Here is a 24,317-nt window from a genome sequence, read left to right on the forward strand (position 1 = left end):
ATAAATAAATTTTTAAAAAAAGATACACGTGTGTGTGTGTGTGTGTGTGTGTGTGTGTGTGTGTGGTGTGTATGTGTGTATTCTGTATTTATTTTTCTCTAGCATTTGGTTTCGTTCAGAACAAAACTCTCAGTAGGTTACCCTGGTTAGCCCGGAACTCTGTATGTTGCCAGGCTAGCTTTGAGCCTGTGACTATTCTCTTCTTTCTGCCTCACATCACTGGGTTTAGGTATGTGCCTCACTAGTTCCAAATTTCTTCATAACTAGAGACTTACATGTCACATTTAATGATTATTAAAATGTTTTTGTCTGGTGCTGTTGTCAGGAACGTCTCTATTCTGATAGACTTTGTCCAACCGCCAATCACAGATCCTATAGAAATATGTAGAATTCAAGGTTGTAAAGAACTAGAAATACAGGGCTTGCAGATAGAGAAAGGGAGAAGAGAAAAACAGGATTGTGATTATTTTTATGCATTAGAGATTAAATTTCTTGTTTCCTGAAAATTTACACGAAAAATCTTGTCATATTTAAGTATAAGTCATGGTCACACTGAATTCCCACGAGTTCACCCATAATTTCAGAGAACAATTTTTTCCCCTTCGTATGCTCTGTCTTACTAAGATGTGAATGATGATTCCTGAATTTATGAATCCACGGTATGGGTAAGAGTACTATTAGTATACCATTTGCTTGTCTCTTGTTTTGTTTTTATTTTTATTTTGTCTGGTTGTTTGTCATATCGATAGGCTATCCTAGAACTCATAGTGTAGCACAGGCAGACCTCAACCTCCTATGTAGGGGTTACAGAAGTATGCTATTGTTGTGGTCCTTCCTTGACAGGGTTCGCATGTTCCAGAGTAGGGGGCATGTGGATTAGCAATTTTAGGCAGAAAGAATAGAGAGGCACAGAATAGAAGTGGGAGGGCCATTCAGAGAATACTGGATTATCCCACATTTATTTCCATATGCTTATATTCTCCAATCCAAAAAGGGAGGGGAGAACGCAAAAGACTGTTGTAACATGAGAGAGAGAACGTTACCTCTTCAATACCTGAAGATCAAGCAGCTATACTCTGAGTTCAGTATTCTGTTCTTTAGGTAGGACATTCAGGGACCTAAGGTGTGGACCTTAGGCCAAGCATCCTGTAGGCAGCCACTCTCTTGGTCAAACCTCCTGTCACATCCCTGAAGGAGCAGGAATAGGCATGAACTCTATGACCTTTAGTCAAGGTGGAATAGGTCCAGCTGTATGGGCCATCTTAATACCCAAAACACCAAGTAATCATGCCCTAGATCAAAATATCTTGTTAGGCCGGGCGGTGGTGGCGCACGCCTTTAATCCCAGCACTCAGGAGGCAGAGGCAGGCAGATCTCTGTGAGTTCGAGACCAGCCTGGTCTACAAGAGCTAGTTCCAGGACAGGCTCCAAAACCACAGAGAAACCCTGTCTCGAAAAACCAAAAAAAAAAAAATATCTTGTTAGTAGCCACACCTTAGGTCAGACCTCTTGTCAATGATCTTGAAGGAGCAAGAATAGGCCTGCAGTCTCATTTAGTCAAGGTGGAACAGACTCTGTTCTGTGGGCTCCAACATGCGACCTCTAATTATACTGATTGGCTCATTGCTTGGTTGTAGTGCTGAGGGTTAAAACCAGAGAAAGTGCATAGCCTGGCTGACCATGAACCGCAGTTTCCAGGAGTATCAGCACTGCCGGAGCCAGCAGTGGTCTCTGTGCTTGTACTTGGTGGTCTCTTGCTAGCTCTAGATCACAACTCAATTTCTTCTTCTCTACAGAGATGTGAACAACAGATTGAACACTTGCCTAAATTTGTGATATTTTTGGCAAAATAAAAGACAAGGTTAAGTTCTATATCCAAGATAAATGGTATGACTTTGAATCAATCTGTTAATATGTAGTGATTTCTACTGTCTTTCTATTGTTACACAGATGCTTTTTACCTTTTTAAACTACTCCCTAACATTTTCTTCTAATAGATTTATAATTATGGTTTAAAATTAATTTTGTTCTAACTAAACATGGCCCATCAAACACAAGACTCTCTAAGAGAAATATTTAGTAAATCTGACAGAAATATTAACAGATGAATATGCAGATACCAAGCCTATTGCTTCTGGTGCACAGGATATAAACCTTGAATGTTTATTTTTGCATAAGCAGACTCTGATGAGAAGAGCCTCCTCATAAGTGGGAGCCATGTCACATGAAGAAGTGACATCCTGTCGACCATCATTCAGGTGATGGGACTTTAAGAAACTTACATTTCCTCCATAGGCTTGCCTCATCCAACAATGAAAATATTCTATAATAAACATAGTAAATCCTGTTCATCCAACTTCAAAAGAAGAAAGCAGTGAATTCATTTTATAATATATATTGCGATGTGTAAACTAAGCTGGAGCTTGTCTGGACTGCTGAGGTGCTCAGTGCAGAATGCCCGGAGCATGGTCCTGATCCTGGTGAAGACTGTGGTGTGCACCACCAGTCAATGTATAATTCCCGGGAAAGACGAGCCAGCCTATCAGAACTGTATATAACAGTAATCGGGTTCACAACGTGCCTGGAGACAATGCATGTACTCAGAACAAAATATCCTTTGGTGAATTGCCCTGTGAGACTGGGCCATCTCATCCAGCAGCCTTGAAGTTGTTCTGAATGCAGAACTCTGAAGAAACTTCAACAGAGGCACTCTGAAAGGCTGGATCACTTGGGCCTACCATTTTCATTGGTGTTTGGTCCCCTTGCTCTGAAAACACACAAACTTTCAAAGGACATGTACATATCTGCACGATCACAAGTATGGACTGCACATTGTATGCAAGACAGCCAAAAAAGCTTGTGTGTGTGTGTGTGTGTGTGTGTGTGTGTGTGTGTGTGTGTGTGTGTGTGTATGTATGAGCAAGTAAAATATATCTGTCAACTTTATAAGTTATTTGGACTGGATAAGCAAATATCTATCCATGCCATATGAAGGATGGCATGTAATGATAAGTCTGCTTCTTCCTTTCATGGCTGTCTGGCCCCTGTCATCTCCTTTCTTTTTCTTCTACCCAAGCCTAAATTCCTCCTCCTACTTTCCCTGCCTGGAAGTTCTGCCTATATATCCATCCTTCCTATTGGCCATTCAGCTTTTGATTTGACCAGTCAGGTGCCTTAGACAGGCAAGGTAAAAGGGCAACACATTTAACATCAGTAAACAAATAGAGCATGCCTTTACATAGTTAAATGCAGCATATCTTTGCACAGTTAAATATTCCTCAACAAAGAGTAATTGATGCCCCCTCAGAGGACTGTAGTTTAGTTCCTAGCATCCACATGATGATTTATAATCATCCATAACTCCAGTTCCACAAGATCTGATGTTCTGACGTCTGTGGGCAGCAGGCACATACATGGTACATAGACATATATGGAGGAATAGCATTCAAATGCATAAATAAATATTCTTTTAAAAATACACATAAAAAGCAAATCTAGGCTTCTCTAAAACAGCCATTCTAGGATATGAGGTTTTTTATTTAATTTCTTTATATGTGTAATATGAGACACAAGTTCTGATAAACATGTATTTATGAAAACATAAATTCAAATATCAAGATTAATTTAGTGCACTAACCATGTTAAGTCTCTTATCATAGTGACTGTAATATCTCTCATTAAATCATCCTGTGCATCTTTGGGCAATTCAGAGCAGTCTTTTTATAACAGGAAACAAAGATGTTGTCAGTCCTTACAAACACGTACAGATAAACAGAGGGAAGTGATATGCAAACTGTGTTTCTAAATTGTGGATACAGTCTTACTTTAAAAAATGCTAAGAGATCTACAGAACACTCATAGAAATAGTGATTTAGTTTAGGTAGATTGTAGAACACAAAGCCAATATTTAGAACTCAGTTATAGTTCAACATTCTAAAATTTAAAAAAAATATCACATTTACTTCAGAAAGCACAAACTGCTTGGAGATACTTAATTGCTTAAGGCCTGTGATCTGAGAAAGTAAAAAGTAAGAAAAAATGTCACGTGTTCATGGACCACATGAGCTCATACTGTCAGGATGGCTTTTCAAAACAGTTCCAGGTCAAACCCTGGTGTGCTTTCCTGGAGAAAGTGCCAGGCTGATTATAACCTCTGTATGCAAATATAGAGGAAAGACACACAGAGGTCAAGAACTTAAAACCTAGTTTCAAAATTAACTATGTAACAATCGTGGGAGTGTTGTATTGGTAAAAGTATAAACACATCTGGGTGGCACCGACTGCAAAGTCTAGAAGTTGTCTCACAAATGTAAAATCAACTGATTTGCACAGTGTAATAAAACAATCCAGTGTTTGCCAAAAACAGTCTTTGTGTGTGTGTTTATTGATTATATTGAGTTATACATTTTTCCCTGTTCCTCTCCTTTCCTTTCCCCTTCCCTTCTACCCTCTCCCATGGTTCCCATGCTCCCAATTTACAAAAAGAGATTTTGTCTTTTTCTACTTCCCATGTAGATTAGATCCATGTGTGTCTCTCTTAAGGTTCTCTGGGATTGTAAATTATGTCTAAATTATGTAGACATAATTCTTTGCTTTGTGTCTAAAAGCCACTTATGAATGAGTACATATGATATTTGTCTTTCTTGGTCTGGGTTACCTCACTCAATATAATGTTCTCTAGATCCATTCATTTGCCTGCAAATTTCAAGATGTCATTTTTTTTTCAGCTGTGTAGTACTCCATTGTGTAACTGTACCACATTTTTCTTATTCATTCTTCGGTGGAGGGGCATTTAGGTTCTTTCCAGGTTCTGGCTATGACAAACAATGCTGCTATGAACATAGTTGAGCACATGTCCTTGTGGCACAATTAAGCATCCTTTAGGTATATACCTGAAAGTGGTATTACTGGGTCTTGAGGAAGGTTGTTTCCTAATTTTCTGAGAAATCACAGTTTCATTTAAGTGAAACTCCCAGAGATTAGTGTGGGACCAGAGTGAAGAAGTTTTCTAGGAAACAATATAAGGAAATGCTTTGGGTCGATAGACTTTGCCCATATTTTCATTGATATAGTGATCATGGGCCTTTGTGTTTGTTGTTCTTATTGAATCAAACATTTAAAATAGGTATGTATTGCTGAATATGAATTATATTTGACAAAGAAAATCTGGAGTATCCTTTTTATACTTGACTCCCAAAGAGAAATGAGATGATGCACATCCAAGCCCAATTCTAAGCCAAGTCTGGTCTGTTGGAAACTGTATGTAAGTGTTTTGGAAAGGAATTAACTAGAACAAATAATTTGATCTTCATTGTCCTTATACAGAAAATGGTGATCTACATGGTTTAAGACTGAATAAAACAACATCCTGTAGTCAGGGGATGTGTTTAACAATTAAGCGTAGAAAAGACTGAGCATCACATTTAAAATAATGATTCTAAGTGGTGTTTAGAAACCATATACTATAGACATATTATTTGCATTTTGAAAATAGAATCATATGTTTGTGTGAAAGAATATGCCATGTTATATAAAACACATAATACTGACAAAGGTTGATCATAAATGATGTGACTTAAAGAAAGTTAACGTTTTTCCAGTTTATTTCTTTTAACTTAGCATCTTATATGAATTAATATCAACAGATATTTTCTCATTGTTTTTTGATCCACTGTCTTCCTAACATTTTCAAACACACACACACACACACACACACACACACACACACACACACACACTTTACCATCTTTTTCTATAATTTTTCTGTTAAAAACAAATTGCAATTAAACCCTTCTATTTCTTCTTATCAACAAAGTCCTAGAAACTCAGCAAAAGGCAATGTCCCTCCATTAAGCACCTAATGTGGGGCCCGCTACAAAATGCTTTTTTTTTGCAATGTTATGGGACATTGTTATAGAAATATTTTGGATCATCAGGTCCAGGTGACTACATCCTGGCTTCCATTTCTCGAGTCATCAAAATGCGTAAAGTACTGCACAGATTGCATCTGTCATGACTTTCCTGAGTGTTCATCCTTCGTGGAATGTCCCTGATTTTTGCCCTTCTTTTTCTTGCTTAGCTCTGTGTGGAAAGTGTTTCCCTGGCTGAGTAAACCGATCTTCTCTTAGCTATCAGCAGTAGGGCTTTATAGTCAAAATAAACTCTGCCCTGGCTTGAGTGTGACCATTCTCCTTAGCTGGCTGACTGTGACTGCGTTACCCTCTCTTAACATTTCCCCAGGTTTGTGATTGGGCGAGAAAAACCAGGACAAGTGAGTGAGGTTGCCCAGTTGATAAGCCAGACCCTGGAGCAGGAGCGGCGCCAAAGGGAGCTACTAGAACGCCACTATGCGCAGTATGATGCGGATGATGATGAGGTAGGGAGCACAGCTGCGTCTTCTCAACTTCTCACCATGCTGCTCCTGTCCCACAGGCTCTTTATATGGTCTCCGAAGGAGGACGTCTTCTACACCGAGCTGAAATTCAACCGCTTGGAAGAAAAGAAATACCACTTGTATCTGATATTCTCTTATAAGTTGATTCATGGTTCCTAGAACGCTATGGAAGCAAATCATTCTTAACTTTTTAACAAACTATTGGGAAAAAAAATTCATAGAAACAAGCAGAACTTTTATAAATAATGGCTGTCTGTATTGTTGGAATGAGATGGTTTTTCTTTCTGCTTTGTATGTTTTCAATCATTTCCAAACGGTCTAAAATAGTTTGTAATACTTTTTTTCCCTTTGGAAGAATCAATAAAACATTTAAACGAACACACACACATACACAAGCATAGACAGAAAAGCAAGGGAGATGGCTGAGGATTTCCAGAGGCTCCCCCCTCACCCCAGGAAGAGAAAGGTTTTTGGATGTGCTCGTAGGGATCTGTGCTAACATAATGCAGAGCAGAGCATTTCCCCTCGTGTATGTCTCATGGCACAGGTACATATTGGAATGATCTTACATCCTGAGCTCTGTGGAAGATCAAGTCGATGAGTCAACACTAACCCCCAAGTGAACACGGCTCTCCGGAACCCTTGTGTGCTGTAATGAGACACAGACGCTGCGCTGTTTCTAATGTCAATTCCAAGTGCACACTGATAGGCTGGGACAGCACACTTTATTACAAACACATTCAAACGTACAGATGTTTCATATTGGCATGTCAAAAGATTCATCAGTAATTTAGTTGTAGTATTTCATACTTCATACACGTGTAAATGCTCCGAAAAAAATAAATATTCTTTATGTCAGCTGATTCAGCACAGGGACATTTCATACCTTCAACTTCTGCCCACCTTAATATATTATTTATCCAGACTGTGTTTTGCTTTTTATCTATGACACAGAAAGAGATTAATGAGTGGGCATTCAGGTCTTTTTCATGTATATTTAATTTAGCAGGCTTTAATCCAAATATATATTAAATTTTCATGCGTTTGCGGTATAATGAGGACATAGTCTCCATTTGTTATGTTAACAAATTGCAGGTCACGTATCAATTAACATTTTATTTTGTTCTATTTTTATTTGTTTCTTGAGACAGGTTCACCTTATGTGAAACCCTGCCCAGGCTGTCCTTGAACTCATAGCAGCTCTTTCCCTCAGCTTCCCTGCTTTTGGATTACAAGTGTGAGCCACCATACTGGGCATCGTTCAACTTTTGACAAAGAATAATACAGCAGAGAGATTATCCAGCACTGAAAATAGTCTTTTAGAATTATTTTCTCCGTTTCATTTTGTACTTACCGAGTATATTTGGCCGGAATTTCCTTGTACTGGAATACTAAGTCAAAAATACATTATCTAAAAGTTTGAAACTAAACAGATGTCCTCAAATATTTGGCCTAGTTTTCAATTCCCTACTCTAGTGTTTTCTGTTTTACTAGAAGCATCTAGGCCTACTGTAGGATTATAGAATCATTTTCTTCAGGTTTGGATTTTCACTTCTCTACTCTGATAGAGTTTTGTATTTGATGGTCTGGGTAGTAGAGAAACGTCAAGTGGTGGAGAAAAAAAAGAGGCCCCGCTAAGACTGTGTGCCACTGTATTGCTGGCTATAAAGTACAGACGTTAGGCTACATCAGAACGGCTGTTGGCTCATGGTCCACACTTAGAAAGTAAGCACTCAGTGTGGACCAGGATGTGGGAGCCTGCTGGTAATGCCTGCCCTGCCCCGAGGAAGCCGGGCAAAGAGGACAGAAGAGCTTGAGTCCAAGGTCTGTCTGATACCGTGTTGATTTTGTTTTGTTTCTCTTGTTTAACTAAAGAGAATAGGTTTACAAGTAAGGGGGGGGTGCTAAAGTAATCTAGCCACTGTAAACCTCCTCTAAAGTTCCCTATCTCATAATCATGTTTCTTCCAGTTACTTTGAGGAATTGACTGATCACAATCAGCCAACCTAAAGTTTCAACATAAGCTTCTAAAGTCTCTCTTTCTCCCCCCTGCCCCTGTGTGTGTGTGTGTGTGTGTGTGTGTGAGAGAGAGAGAGAGAGAGAGAGAGAGAGAGAGAGAGAGAGAGAGAGAGAGAAATAGGGAAAGAGGAGAGAAGGAAGGAGGGAAGAGAGAAGAGAAATAGAAAGGGGTAGATGGAAAGTGATTTTCCTCTAAATTCATAGTTTGAGTAAATGAAAGAATTATTTATTTGTTTATTTAAGAAAAGCAAAGAGAGTTCTTTGCTAGTTGAACATGTGTTTTTAGGGGGAGAAGAGTGAGTGAAACTGGGATGATCAACTTTTCTGGGAGTCGATCTCATCAAGCCTGTACAGCACTATAGAGAGAGGGATTCCCCTGCAGCTCCAATGACCAGGGTGTGTTTCCAGCTGTCTGACTAGCTGTTGGCAGTCTCAGACGGGTTCTGTCTCCCTGGCCCCAGAGCCCAATGCGCTGTGCGGGCTTTAGGTGGAGCACACAGAATACCCTTCATGGCTCTCTCTCTATTCAGACCAAGAATAACTGGACAACAGAAGGTGTGAAAATGATTCTTGTTTTGAGTGGTGGTGTTTCTTGTCGTTCCTCAGGTCCGTGAGCCTTTGTTCTGTGTGACTATTAATAGGGACAGTGCAAACTTGGCTACCTGCTGTACTGTAGTGAGCCGTGTGCAGGTATCATCCGATAGAGTCTAAAGAGAAGATCAGCTGATAGAGAAATGTTTAACAAAAACGATTGAGTTAAATGTTCTCTTCCTTTATACATTGTAACAGTTGAAATCTGGAGCTCACTACTGTGTTAATGCAGGTAACATTGACCTTCTGTAGTCGGACTTCCCTTGTGCTCTTTGTCCAGTGTCCCCCTTTCTTAGATGTTCCACAGTGCCTTCTCACAGAAGGCACAAGGGAAACAGCCATTAGTCTTCTGTTCACAGCAGAGATGGAGGTTGTATAAACATTGAAATTTACTCCACTGTTAGAACTTCCAGTAGTGGCACTTGATTCAAATTTTTAGTTAATGCTACCAAATATTAAGTTGGGGGATCAGGGTTTTATCTCTGTTTTCTGTTCTCTCTCTTCCACTGTTAATGAAAAGTAAAACGACTAAGATGTGAGTGAAATGAGAAGGGCCAATATTGGCTATCCAGTGGTTAGACGGGCCTTGAATAATTGATTTAATTTCATATATAATTGACCAGTTTATTGATTTGCGTATCTTTGTTAGGACAGGCCTGCCTGAACATGTACAGTCAGTCACAGGGCTTTTCACTTTTCTTATAATTCACAGAATCATCTTGCAATTTCAAATTTAGAATCATTTTGTTTGCTAGTATCTCCTGTGACCTTGCCTTTGCACAGCCAGGAAACCCTCTGATTACACAGAGCACCAAGTTGAACTCGCCACTTTCCAAGCAAGGGCGGAGATGAGAGTTGCCCACAGGAGGGTGCAAGGCTTCTGTTTTGATCAAATTATGCAGGGTTCATTTTAACTGGGAGCACATCACATTGACAGGTTGCTTGAGTTGTCTGTACAGGAAACATCTGGATGCAGAATATTTCCTGCAGTTGTTAAAGGACACTGGCCCTTTGTGAAGGGAGATGGTTGTGCATGAGGTCTCTGTTCATCTGCTGTAACGCTTTAGGAAATTGTAAGTCATGCTCTAGTAGAATTGGAAATGTATGGATAATCCTCCAACTATTTAAATTTCTGCTGCTTCTGCTTTTCTCCAAATATTTGAACTAGAAGAGTTTCCAATAAGCAAACAGCCAATTCTGTTTGAATTTGCATTCCTGTTTCTGTGCGCTCTGCTAACCATTCTAATTTGGAAAAGCACAAGGGGCCCTGCCTGGAGGCCGAAGACTAGGAGGGGATCCCTCCAAGAGCAGGAGATGGAAATCTGAAGGCTGAAAGGTTCACATACATGCACATCTGTGATGAGTGACCGCATGTCTGCTTTTAGGAGAACTGATAATCTCACTGGGATTGTTTGTTTCCTCCCTCCCTCCCCTCCCCTCCCCTTCCCTTTCCTTTCATTCCCTTTCTTTGTTTCTCCCTTTTCTTTCTTTCCAATTTGAAAGGTAACCATGGAGGATTTAATAAAAACCCTCAGTTAACACCATGCCATGAAACACTGAGTCTATGGTAAAATTTTCAAGTAGAATTTAACATTTAATCTCCCATTATAATCTATAACTGTCGATGTTCACCCGACAGTGGCTAGGTGATACTGCTCTGTTATTTACTTTATGGAGTGTATTTGTATTTTGGCTGTATTTCTACATAAGAACAGTATGCAGTTTGAAGTGCTGTGAGCTCAGGCTGGAAACAATATTAACTGCACTTGTATCTCTGGTTCAGAAAATAGGTATGGTCACACTAAGTTAAAAGGAGTCAACTTACAAACTTTTTATGATTATTTTAGTTCCTTAAAGATTCTTTGATAATGGAGTGTTTGTCACATTGTAAAGCATATATCACAAATGACATTTCAACCTCTCTCTAGGCAACATGATTCATCAGCAGCAGAAAACAGCTCTCTGTCTTAAAATACAACTTATTCTTTTCTTTTCTTTTTTGTTTTTGTTGCTAGAATTCCATATCATTTTAATAATATTGTGACACATTGCTTCTTAGAATCTTTTCATGTATGGTATGAAATACCCACAGGAATATTTGTTTTTATTGCTTCTGTTAGCATGTAACAATTGGAAGCAAAAGTTTAATGGAAACTGTGGTTGTATAATTATTAAAAATGGCAAAAGTAATTTTTTGTGGGGAAAACATTGTAGGGCTAATACTGAGTTTGAGCTGTTCCTCGTTAGAAACAGCTTGTTGTAGGTGAGGAAGAGATAGCAATGATTGTTGCTCACCTTTTAACACTGCATATACCAATGCAGAGAGACGCCACCCTGTGTCTGCGACCTAGGGAACTGGGCGAGGAGGTGCAGCAGTCTCTTCTCGGTACTGGACAGTGTGTGGTCCAGCCAACACTTGAACCTTGATGTTTTTCTATCCTGCTGTTGGGTTTGGGGGGAACCTTCTTTAATTGTTTCTGTCAACTTTTTAGAGCACTGTGGCTGAATTGCAAGGAATGTCTGGCAACTGCAATAACAATAACAACCGTTTCCTTAAGGTTTGTGTTTTGGCAGAAAAATCTGCTTATCTGTACGCTCTTGCTTGGTGTGTGAAATTAAATATTCTACAAGTCTTATTAACTTCCTATTCCCTGAAAAGCATTTTTGGAGCTGTGCGTTTTGTATATTGAATAATAATCTGAAAATTATTATGGTTAGAAAAATAGAGTGTGCATTTTATGTACAAGTCTGTAAGATGGACTCACTTCCTCTTAACCACGGGTATATTTAACCCCTAATCCTTTAAATGTTTTGTGATTCAAAAAAAAAGAGGGGAAACTTTACAAAGAAACTCAGTATTAGGACTGTGTTTATGTTTTACAGTCTACATAACAATTTATTTTCTGCTTAAATCTGTTTTTGTTTTAGAAAAGAATCTTCTGATATTAACTAATTTCTTAAGTTTTCACTATATATTTGGATGAACAACATACAGAATAGACAGACAAAAATAGGTAATGAACTTTAATTAGTCATAAAAATAGTGGCGCATCCAACAGACTTGTATGTGGTTAATAGGGTCCTGATGAGCGGAGTCTGACAACACAGAGCCAAATCCTAATAGTGGTCCAGAGGCTGTGATTCTTAAACTATATGGTTTTGTTTGTCAATCTGAGATTTTTACTGATCTCCATCATTGGAACACACAATCATGAGATTCTTAGAAAACATGCTTTTGAAGACTGTACCTTTTCTTGAACATCCTCCTGTACCCCACCCTGAATTTCAAGAATATTCTTTGTGTATAATGCTGATCACAGATAGTGAAAAGTCAGAGGCATGGAGAGTAAAATAGGGCAGGAACCTTTGCCTCTGCGTGGTCTTCCTTTCGTACCTCGTTTCCTTATAAACCTGTGTGGTTTATAAGAATTATAATGGAAATGACTTAATTATATTTTTCCTGTCCCTTTCTGTCTGGCTGCCACAGTATAACATTAGTCATTTCTGTGCTAGATCCTAAAGCAACAGAAAACTTACTTGTCAGATCCTTCTAGCCCAACGTATTTATCTGAAAGCATAGACTTTGCCCGGTGGTGTGTGTGAGTGATTGTGTATCACTCTGAAAACCACAGAGCCTGAAGTCAAAAGAGGTGGCATGTGAACTAATATAGATGATATTATCCAACTTTGAAAATATTTTATTTTCAAAAAAAAAAAAGTTTTCAAAGTTGAATGTAGTTTTTACCGAAAGACTTGAGAAGTGCTGAATCACAGAAGGAAAGCCACTTGCCTTCCAGCGAGCGGTCACTGTGCAGTGGGAGCCTTGTTCTCTTGTCTACCTGGACTGGCATTCACTGCAGAGACTCTTGGTTGTCTTGCATGTCTACATCATCTTCTTTGCCTTTCAGGGCTCTGTTTGAGCTTCGTCTATTCACCAAGCCCTCTGGGGTTCTCTCAGAAGCTAAACTCAGAGTCTTCTTCTTCTGTTTTTAATGAGCCAATAGCACCATGGGCATCCCAACATTTTTTTGCTCATAAATATCTTCCATTAGCTTATTGTCTCGTCAGTCACAATTATCAATGCTTAGTTGATTTCTACTTCTCACAGGAATGACTGCATCACTGGGAAACGTAGACAAAACCAAAAAATTAAACAGAATTGAATCATATCAAGAAAGTAAAAATAAATTTGGAAAATAACTCTCATTTGCATTTTCCTGATGGCTTAGGATGTTGTACACTTTTAAAAATATTTATCACTAACTTCTAAAAATATTTCTCATCTCTGGACATGGCGGGACAGGCCTTAATCCCAACAATTGAGAGGAAGAGGCAGGTGAATCTCTGAGCTCAAGGCCAGCCTGGTCTACAGGAAAAGTTCCAGGACAACCAAGGCTACACAGTGAAATCCTTTCTTGAAAAACAAAAGAAAATAAGCAGAAAAAAAAAACGAAAAACAAAAACAAAAAAACCAAACTCTTACCTGTTGGTATTTCTTCTTTTGAGAACTCTTTGTTCAGTTCCATAGCCCATTTTTAGTTGGATTTGTTATTTTCTTCGTGTTTAGTTTTTTTTAAATTCTTCATATATTCTAGACATTAATCTTCTGTCAGTTTTGTCCCATTCTGTAGGTGCCTTTTCAGTTAATAACTTCTTCTGTGGTACAGAGATGGTTTTAGTTTCATGAAGTCCCAATTGTTGGTATTTTGTCCCATGTCCTTACCTGAATCCATACATTGCTTTTGGTTGAATGAATATATTTTACAGTATTAATTTTACCAAGCCATGAACATAGGGGTTCTTTCTGTCTTTTAAGGTCTTCTTCAATTTCTTCCATCAATATTTTAAAGTATTCATATTAGGCACTTTATATTCTTGGCTGGGTTTATCCCAAGGTATTCTTACTTTCTTTTTGAGGCTAATGTGAATGGGATTATTTCCTTGATTCTTTTTCCAGTGTGTGATTTTGGTGGGTAGGAAGGTAACTGCTGATTAGAGCACAATGCTTTGTAATCTTCCACTTTGTAAAGAAAGAACATCAGGTCAAGGAATTTCCTGGTGGAATCTTTACAGTTCCTTATAAGTAGAGTCACATTATCTGCAAATAGGGATACTTTGGTTTCCTTTCCTGTTTGTGCCCCCTTTTTTTTCTTTGCCTGATTTTTTTTTTAACTCGGGCTCTATTTTAAATGAGAGTCATGGGAGTGGATGCCCTTGTTCTGTTCCTGATGGATGTCTCAAGTGTTCCTCCATTGACGTGATGGTGGCTGTGGTTTGTCATATACAGCCTTCTTTAAGTTGAGGTGTCTTTTCTCCATCTCTAGTCTTTCCAGGACTTTTTTTTTTTGTTTTTTGTTTTTGTTTTTCGAGACAGGTTTTCTCTGTGGTTTTGGAGCCTGTCCTGGAACTAGCTCTTGTAGACCAGGCTGGTCTCGAACTCACAGAGATCCGCCTGCCTCTGCCTCCCGAGTGCTGGGATTAAAGGCGTGCGCCACCAACGCCCGGCTCTTTCCAGGACTTTTGTAATGAAAGAATGTTAGCCGTCTGAGGAGCTGTTGGCTGTAGTTGATGGCTTCTGGCAAAGAGGATTTCCCTGCCCCTCAAGTGTGTTCCCCGGTAGGTCACCCATTTCTCAGTGGCAGCAGTAATTGACCAGTGAGTTACTGTTTTAACAAGGAGAAGACATGTAGTTTGGAGGGGACATGTGGGTACTGCTTCTGAAGAGGTTGGAGGGAGACTGTAGGGGTGCATACGATCTTATAGTATGCACATATATGGACTTCTCAAAGAATACATTTAACATATAACTTAGTTTTAAAATGAAAAGAATGGGAAGTAGAGTTACTGGTAGTGGACAATATGAGAGCAAAAAAGAACTGCACGGGAAGCAGGAGGAGAATCAGCGCCATGCAGAGCGAGGCTGGAGAGGGGTGCAGTGACGGGGCTGGAAGCACAAACATACCCTTGCTGCACTGGGACTAGGCACCGCCAGCTTTTCCCTCCCTCACATGTGAACATGACTTTTTACTTGCATGCTTCCAGTAGAAACACAGTAGTCAAAATAACCTGAATAATGTCAAGATCTGTACTACATGAATGCCCTTCTTCTACTTAGAAATGTGTTAATTTAGAAATAATCTTCGGTCATACAAGTGAATTTTCACAAGCAATAAAGGGTGGATGCCCACCAGGGCATTATAAACATTACATATGTGCTGGCATCTACCTGGCAGCTCTTTGCCTGCCTCCGCAAGAGCTCCAGGCCTTGGAAATTGATATCGAAGCTACAACTCTGAGTTCTGGAGTCCCTAATTCAAAAGGGATTGAAATGGCTATTTTACACAGATAAGACTGACATAAAAGAGGAATATATAGATCTTAGATGTATAATTTAATACTCTTATTATGGCACCATTTTGAAATCAACTTCAATGAGGAACAATTTGAGTATGATAAAAAATACACCAGTTTTAAGGTATTAAAAAGCTAGCAGTTTGATAAGAAAGCATTATCTCCCCACCACATTGTAGGACATTTCTCTTGCTCCAAACGGTTACTTTGCAGTTACTCTCAACCAGAAGCCACATCCAGTCTTCTGGCTCATACTAGAGTATAATCTGGCCAGTACTAGAATATCATTTGAATCAAATAAATCTAAAGTGTAAAGTGTTTGTTTATATCTGCCTTCTTCCATCTACCTTACCATCACATTTGCCCTTAATGCATAGTTATTCTAATGATACTATGGTTGGTATTGATTGGAGTTATTGTGGACAAAATGCCAGCCATACAATAAGTTAAATGGCTAATCAGAGAACTTCATCATTCAGCTGGAATACCATGGGTGACCCTGTAGATGGAAATAAATCTACCCTGTGGAAAATCAGTGATAGAGCTTATTTCTAAGTAGCAAAGAAGAAAACATCTTATGTGAGAAATTATCACCAAAGCGGTTTAAATATATGCTGAATTTCACAAGAAGTAGAAGCACATCATTTCTTGGGTGTGTTCACTTCAATTAAAGCCTAAAGGTTGTTTTTTGCGAAATAAGAATTTACAGTTTCAAAGTATAAACTACAAGGGAAAGAAAACACTATGAGTAACAAACAGCTGCAGAGGAGGAGAGAAAGGAAGGGGGGAAGGGGTGTGGACATATAAGGAAGTAGGGAGAAAAAAGAAATGCAGGAGAGATGAGGTAGATCATTACCAGGCATAGCAAATGCCCCGGAAGTTCTGTCTTCAGACATAGAATAACAGTCACACAGCTTTGGCGTCAGAAATGTGATAAAATCTGGAGAGTGTGAGATGCTGAACTAGTTAGTTACAACCTTGGTCACAAAACCTAATGATGAGAAATAAAACTTAAAATTAAATTAAAATTATGCAAAATCCACTTAAGCAGAATGTCATCCAACCATATCTGACAATATACATCAAAGTTTGCACATCCTGATTGGGTGTAGCCAGGAATGTGTGTAGTTTAACAGTTCAAAATCGACCTCTTTAGAATACCTGACAGTGCTAGAAAGCAAGAAGAGAAGAAATAAATTGGCAAAGAAGTAAAACTGGTACCAGTCCCAGATAATGAGACTGTCTAGTTAGAAAACTTGAAAACCACCTAGTTTTACAATAATGCAAGGTTTTAGTACATTTTCTGAATATGGGCTAGTAAAATATAGCATGTATTTGAATGTCTACAAATAAGGAGAAAATTGTAAAATTTAAACATCACATTACTAGATATCAAGAAATAAAGGGTATGGAAGGTCCTCAAAGGGGAAATCAATTTTTATTGAAATATGTTAAATCAAGTGTATATAACGCAAAGAAATTTTATCTGTAGATTGAAAGACTCGGAGCTACGTTGAGTCCGTTTTCTACAAATTGGTGTGGGTTCTAGTGAAACCCTAAAGCTGTTTTCCGGGGCTTTTGTAAGCAGTTGTTAAAATGCATATGAAAGAAGAATGCAGTAAGACAGCCCTATCAATGCCTTAAACAACTGTTATTTTTAGATTGCTGTAATTTAGACAGCAGAGCCAATGGGCAGACAGATTAGTGAGAAATCGAGATGCAGCTATTAGCATAGATAGTCTATACGAGCTGAGAAAATGATCGACAGAAGCACATCAGTAAATGGGAGAAAGAAAAGAAGTTGAACTCCCATTTCATTCCATACATTCCATTGCAGATGGATTGGCCAAGCAAATATGAGAAGTAAAACTAAAGGGAGAGAAGACAAGGGAGGTTGTTGATACGTCTTTAGTTTGAAAAAGGGAAGTTCCATAAAGGAAAGGATTGAAAAGGGGGTAATATTATAATTAGGAACTTACATTTATCTAATGAACACTTTAAAGGAAGTGTAATGGAAGGTCAGGAACTAAAAGAAAGTATTGAAAATAGTAATTGACTCAGTAGTAAGAGACCACCTGTGGGGCCCTGGCTTGAGCAGACATGCCACAAAAGAAGCCCTGGTGGCAGATGATAACCAACGCTGTTGCTGGCAGCCAGGAAGTGGAAATTGAAAACCAAAGTGAATACCATCTGAGACCTGTGGAATTGAAATAAGTTGGATATTTTAAGTTCAAGGAAGATGAGAGTTAAGGGGAACTCTTGTTCTGTGCACAGAGGAAAATTTGTTGACTCAGTCACTTTGGAAAGACATTGTTACTGTCAAACAAAATTTATCTCAAATTTCTTTCTTTTGTTCAACATGTTAGTAAAATAAAAATGTCAAACACGTAATTCATAATTTATGTAGCACAGTCTTGTAGCAGGAAAATAGAAGGCGTCCGATATCTTTGTTAACATGAGCATGCATAAATATACTGTGGCCTATTCATCCAGTTTAGCAGTGTGTGAGCATCGTATCAGCAACTCGCAACTAGTGCAGTCTGAATTGTCCTACTGGGTACAGAGGCACAGAAAAATACAGTGTGATTCCAACTATTATAAAGATCTGACTAAATAATGATATGTAAAACTAAAAGCAAACAATGACAAGAATGATAATAGTCTAACAAAATTCTGCACTGGGGCTGGTGACTCATGAGGAGTCAAGGACGCTCACCCACAGGCATAGACATTCCGCTCCTCTTGAAGTAAGGCTTAGCTCAGTAACTGTGGTTATGTCACTATTCATTGTCCATATATTGTCAACTTGGACTTAAAAAAAGAAATCCATCATATTCAATATCTTATATTTAACAATTATGTGCATATAAAATGAATATAACATAGTTCTTAGTATTTGAGTACTCTAGAAAAATCGCTTAATACTGTATCTCTTCTTTTATTTTTATTTTTATTATTATTTGGTTTATTTTAAAGACAGGTCTCACTCTGTAGCCTAGGCTTTCTTGGAATCTAACATGTAGATCAGACTGGCCTTGAACTAAGGAATGTCTCCCTACTCAACATTGCAAGTGATAGGACCATGTCTAGCAGTATTGTTACTTTTTGAAAAATACAAATATCCTTTTCCAGCATCAGAGTCACTAATTCAAGGTGTGTGTGTGTGTAGGTCTAGCTCTGGGGGTGGGGTATAGGAAGCTGCTGGATGCTATCAGATCCTGGGTTATACTTCTTAAAGTTTCGAGGAACACTGAAGAACACTGTTTCCACAAAGCATCCATATTCCCTCTATAAGGAGAGAAGAACATGGAGGTTCTTTTGTCATTAGTATATGTGTACATTATATATAAAAGTTGCATTGATTGCACTGAGGTGTTTATACTTTGTGCAGCTTTAATTTTTTTTAAATATTTATTTATTTATTATGTATACAATATTCTGTCTGTGTGTATGTCTGCAGGCCAGAAGAAGGCACCAGACCTCATTCCAGATGGTTGTGAGCCACCATGTGGTTGCTGGGAATTGAACTCAGGACCTTTGGAAGAGCAGGCAATGCTCTTAACCACTGAGCCATCTCTCCAGCCCAACTGTAATTTTTTTAATTGATAGTTTGCTATAGTTCTTGCAATTGTATCAATCAACTTTAATACAAACATATTTTCTGAGGTTCTATTTATTGTATGCTACAGAATTATTAAAGTAATAGTAGCATGTACCCCTCTTGTAACCAACTGTCCACATCTGCAGATTAAAAATTCAAGAAGGCACAAATCTCTCAGCTCTTCCCACAGTTGTACTGGCATCGGAATAAATATCTCATTGTTTCCTGGGCAAGTACAGTGAAACTGAAGGAAGCCTGCCGGTTTGAAATTGCAGTGTGACCTTTGAATTACGGAGGTCGGCTTTGGCCGTTGACTGGTAGCTGCAAGATCTCGGTGAGAAAAAGAAAGATCATGGGTTGTGTCTCCGTGTCGTAGATATTTATCAGAAATGTACAGACGAGTAGCATTCATCATTAAGGAGATTGCATCGTGGATCACATATTTTTGTGTCACCAGAAGCGTGCTCTTTGGCTGGGAAAACTGTATATAAACATTGTACAGAATTGAAGCTGTTTTCCAGGCAGCCGGTAAAGAGTCCCGCGACCGTAGCGTAAGAGCCTTTACCATGAGGATTTCGAGGATGGAAGTGTGAGCTACAGGTTTCTGCTCTTACTTTTCCACTTCCAGGGTGATTTTGTTGTCTGTGCTCTGTGGCAGAAGAAACTGTGGCAAGGCAAGGGTTGTTCAAGATGTGACATCCGTTTACCTGTACACCAGAGGTGTGGGAGGTGGAGACGGTTAAAATCCCCGTGGAAGGAGAAGCGCTGGAACTTTCTTACCTGATTACTTGACCTTCTAGAGGTTTTCCCATTAAATTGAACAATACTGTTTCAGTCTTTTAAAAATCAACTGAATTTCTCATATTTTTCTTTTTTTCTTTTTATTTTCCTCTTTCTTTCTTTTTTTGCTTTAAATCTAAGAATCAGGAAATAATTTGCTGAGCTCTGTCACATTTTTGTGGCAGTTCTATGTCTCTTTAATTTTTGGCCAGGACTGTGCAAGAAAGATAGCCTTTCCCTCCAGAGCAAGAAAACATTCTTACTGCTCTGTATGAAAGATTCGCATCAGTGTATTCAGAGCTAATATCCTTCTGTGCCTACCTGTGCAGAAGTCATGTGGTCGTCTTCTTTTTGCCTTTAGGAAGTAAAGAGCTGAATGACCAGAATAAATTGATGGTTGCTTCAACTATTATAGACAAACATGCTGGCTTAGAGGAAGGTTCTGACCCCGAGGTGACAATATTTACAAAAACATACACCTATATGAACAGGGGGGAAATTTCAATCATTTTGGTTTGACTCCTAGGGAATCTTGAGACTCCTGTCCACAGGGCAGATGATAAGTCAAAGGAAAAGTAGCGTCATTGGGTTGCCCACCGACTCTGTTTCTCCTGCAGTCTGTTAGGTCTGCCTTGCAATTTTAGATTTATCTTCAAACCAGACATCTTTGTATGGATGTTAACTGTTAGAAAGGAATGTTGGGCCTGGCATGGTGGTGCACACACCTTCAATCCCAGCACATGGGAGCAGAGGCAGGCAGATCTTTGTGAGTTCAAGTCCAGTCCAATCTACAAAGCAAGTTCCAGGACAGCTAAGGCTACACAGAGAAACCCTGTCTTGATTACACACACACACACACACACACACACACACACACACACACACACACACACAGCTGGGGTTGGAATGTTAGCCCTGTCCGGGAGATTTCTCTAAGACAGACTCCAATGGAAACTCGGAGGTAGATCTTTGGACTCCAACTGCCAGTGGAGAAGGAAAAGTTCTTGACCTCATCACCCTTGTCAGCAACCCACTCCTCACATCAAAATGAGACGATGAGAACCGTCACCATAGCAGTGCAGTAGCGGGTTCCCCAGCTAGAAATCCGCTCCAGTTCCTATGTGGAGTCAGCGTTAGGACTGCTGAGCCAGAGACCTAGTTGGGTAGGTGATGATGCCAGCAGTTACGGACTGCCTTTGAAAGTGTGTTGGGTGGTCTGTGAATCACAGTATTAGCATGAATCCACACTAAGCACCAAGAATGCCTTGTGAAGGACATGGATTGCTTTCTGCCTCCATAATCCTGTTAGCTCCTCCCCTCTATCTTGGCCTCCACTGCTCTAAGATGACTACTCCTGACAGTCCACATGGACCCTGGGTTTACTGGGGAGTTTGGAGGAGAGGGATATTTAAACGTCCTAGTTCCGTGGATGCTGGCTCAAGACTCACTGTCTTACCTGGCTCCATGGTGATAGGAGTCACTTGAAGGAGATGCAGTTTTGCATGTTTAGGTCTTATAGCCTTCAGGTGGCTGAAGAGATAGATTCCTTCCAAAATGCTGCTACCCTTGCTTACTTGGAGAACTCCTGAGGGAGAACTCGGGATTTAATGCACTCTGTGGGCAGTTATGCCCACATGCAGTTGTTCAATTAGCTGGCATCACTGGTGCCTCCTTGGTCCTGGAGGGCTTTCCTGTCAGCTGCTTCCAGCCTGCTGCGGTGATTGTGGACAGGAAGGGTCTCGGGCCTCTAGATGGCCTGTGTTGAAGCCCCGTCATTCCATTTACTGGTGCTCCCTGATCTACCTGGATTTTTGACTTAGGACAGATAAGAATGTCAGTGCAACAGGTTTCTATGGTAATCCTGAAGGTTTGCAGATTTGTTCATTGGGGGTCAGTGGGGTATGCATGGTGTCAGTACTGTAGGTTGGGGTGTTCTGTGTCTTGGAATCTTGTCCACAGAAGTCCATGCTCTTAGACTTAGCGGATCCCCTTCTCGTGTCAACTGGTCAGTTTGGGCAGTGCGGCCACAGGTTTGTCCTTTCTCATGGGCTAGTCTCCCACATGTTACAAACAATAGAGAAGTGGAGGGTGTGAGAGACGGCTTTCTCCTAGATCCCTTCTGCACAGGCCCTGGGAGCAAACTGTTCATAAAAGTCTACAACCTTAGAATGAATAGAAATGGTGCCTCTTGTAGGGCAGTGGCAGCCTTGCCTGTGGATAGGGCTTCCAATTGGCGTTTCCTAAGGCAGAAGCCCAATGAACTAGCCTCCACATGAGAACTAGGTTCGGCAAGCTGTTCCTGAATTTGACCTTGGGTTTGGCGGCCACCTCTTAATTCTAAACTTAATTGCAGGCTTTTAAAGCCGTCACATCTTGTTTCCTTCCTGTTTAATAGGAAAACAGGCAGGCAGGCAACACCCTGATGCCACGGAACTCCCCTGCTGACATGCTCCCGTTTCCTAGATAGTTCCTACATCTCATTGAGAAGCTGATGCTGTTTCTGAACACTCGGCCATGTTAGCAACCCTGCCTTCCAGGTTTCCTGTAACAGTCTGTTCAGGGCAATCTAGACAAATCGATCCTCCAGAATCTGTCTAGCCTTTGCCCGTTGCCCATTTCCAAAGCCACATCCCTATTACTTTCCCGGACTTGCTGGCTGCCCCCCCTTCTTATGTGTACCCCCTTCCCCCCAATAAATATTTCTGCAATACACTCTGAGCCAGTTCATCTGGATCTTTCTAAGCCCACATCTGTCCCAAGGCCATCAGTAAGGTGTCAGCCAGAGCTGTGGTCATCTAAGTGCTCAGCTGGGAAAGGGTCCGCGTCCAGACTCCCTCACAGCTGCTGACAGGATGCAGAGGAGCCACCCCATGCTCTTTCATGTGACTGTTGGCAGACCCCTGTTCCTGCTGGCCAGTGGCCAGACATCTCTCTACCTTGTAATGTGGCCTCTTCCTGCTCTCAAGATGGATTCCTGCTTCCCACTACTAAGAACTCAGAGAAAGCAAGAGGACAAAAGAGGCAGAAGCCACACTTCCTGTAACTAACGTAGTTACTTCCCTTGTGTTTAGCTTCCGCTGAGTTGCTAGGCTCAGTCCGCACTGGAGAGGAAGGTTTCCAGTGGAGCACAGGAAGCAGGGGCTCTGGGAGTCGCTTTACCATGGAGACACTCTTGCAGGAAATAGTGACCCTGGTTTTGAGGATGGCTTCTATTTCTGGAAGATAAAGACTTTAAAGAAAACATAAAAATCCAATGCCAATTAATGAGCTAAGAAAATTAACAGAAAATACTTAAGAAAGGAATCCTGAATTTGAGTAGATGGAAGAGATTTTATTTCCAGACCTTTAGTTAAAATTGCTAGAATCATAATTTGTCAACAGTAAAATGAACTGAGCTCTTGAAAGCTGGGGACTCCGGACCAGATGAGTAATGTAGGTATTAATTTTAAATGTTTCTCTGAGGGCTTGAGCCATGGCTCATTAGCTAAGACCTCTTCCTGCTTTAGTAGAGAATCCAGGTTCAGTTCTCAGCACCCATGTGGGTGGCTCATGGTCACTTATAACTCCAAGGAGAATCTGATGCCTTTAGCCTCCAAGGGTTTCGACAGTAATGTGCTCATAACCTCAAACACACACACACACACACACACACACACACACACACACACACACACTTATTTTACAATAATAAAAATAGACTTTTAAAATACGTTTCTATCTATGGAGACTTAAGTAGTAAGAATGATATAAAAAGCAAGAAACATTCCCAGAAGCAAAGACTGCGACTTGATGAACATGAAATCACACGCGCACATCTGCATGTCCCCAGCGCATGCGCATCACCTACAGACTCCGCCTCTGTCTCAGGCTCTCCGTGTGCCACTGTTCACCAGCTTGTATCTCTGGCCGCTGAGGAGACCATTATCATAGGTGGTACCTTAACTTTGCTCTTCCAGAACTGTTAGCTGGAACAAATATCACTACAAAGTTAAAAAAAAAAAAAAAGGAAAAAAAAAACCTGATGCATTTTGAATGACCGAGTAAATGAGGAGTCGTGAAGACACATCACAGGCCAGTATCGCAGGTGTGAATTTAGCCTAAGACATTGAAATCTGTAACCTGCTCTCTGCAAGATAGACCACGAGAGAGGCAAGCTATCTCTTCTGGAGACCCGCTCTCTCCGGTCCCAGTGGCATGTTCTTCCTGCCCTTCTCTGTGGCTGTCCTAGAGAAATGAGCAGGTACTAAGGGGCTCTGAGTGTATTCTTGGCAGTGGTATAACCTTGAATGTGTCGCTGCTGTATATTCTCACAACAGTCACTGAAGAAAGTGTTTCCCAGCTCTGCAGATAACGTCCGCAGTCTTAAGTGGCCCAGTGTTACAAAACCAGGCCACACAGAAGTCACTGGCCCAACATGGGGAAAGAGATGCCTTTGTGGAGGATTTTTATGTTCCGAATTTGCTTTTGCTAAAATTTTACTGGATGGAGAATTGTGAGCATCAGTGTCTCATCTGAGGTCTGCTCTGCAGAGAAAGTTCTCTCTTATTTCTTCTCAGAAGTGAGTCTGAGAATATATATATA

At 40.1% G+C, this 24,317-nt stretch overlaps 1 protein-coding gene across 10 annotated transcripts in view; it reads left to right on the top strand.

Moving 5' to 3' along the window:
• Positions 1-24,317, top strand: part of Ppp1r9a (protein phosphatase 1 regulatory subunit 9A) — a 280,210-nt gene that overhangs the window by 183,565 nt on the left and 72,328 nt on the right. For 6 of the 10 annotated variants that reach the window (XM_026787519.1, XM_026787520.1, XM_026787523.1 and 3 more), the window contains exons 6-7: positions 6,241-6,376; positions 11,497-11,562. In XM_026787519.1, the coding sequence (XP_026643320.1) occupies positions 6,241-6,376; positions 11,497-11,562 (202 nt within the window). The remainder of the gene's footprint in view (positions 1-6,240; positions 6,377-11,496; positions 11,563-24,317) is intronic. The other 4 variants (XM_026787522.1, XM_026787524.1, XM_005363689.3 and 1 more) reach the window with 1 other exon arrangement.

The sequence above is a fragment of the Microtus ochrogaster genome, linkage group LG10 (assembly GCF_000317375.1).
Source record: "Microtus ochrogaster isolate Prairie Vole_2 linkage group LG10, MicOch1.0, whole genome shotgun sequence".
NCBI lineage: Eukaryota > Metazoa > Chordata > Mammalia > Rodentia > Cricetidae > Microtus > Microtus ochrogaster.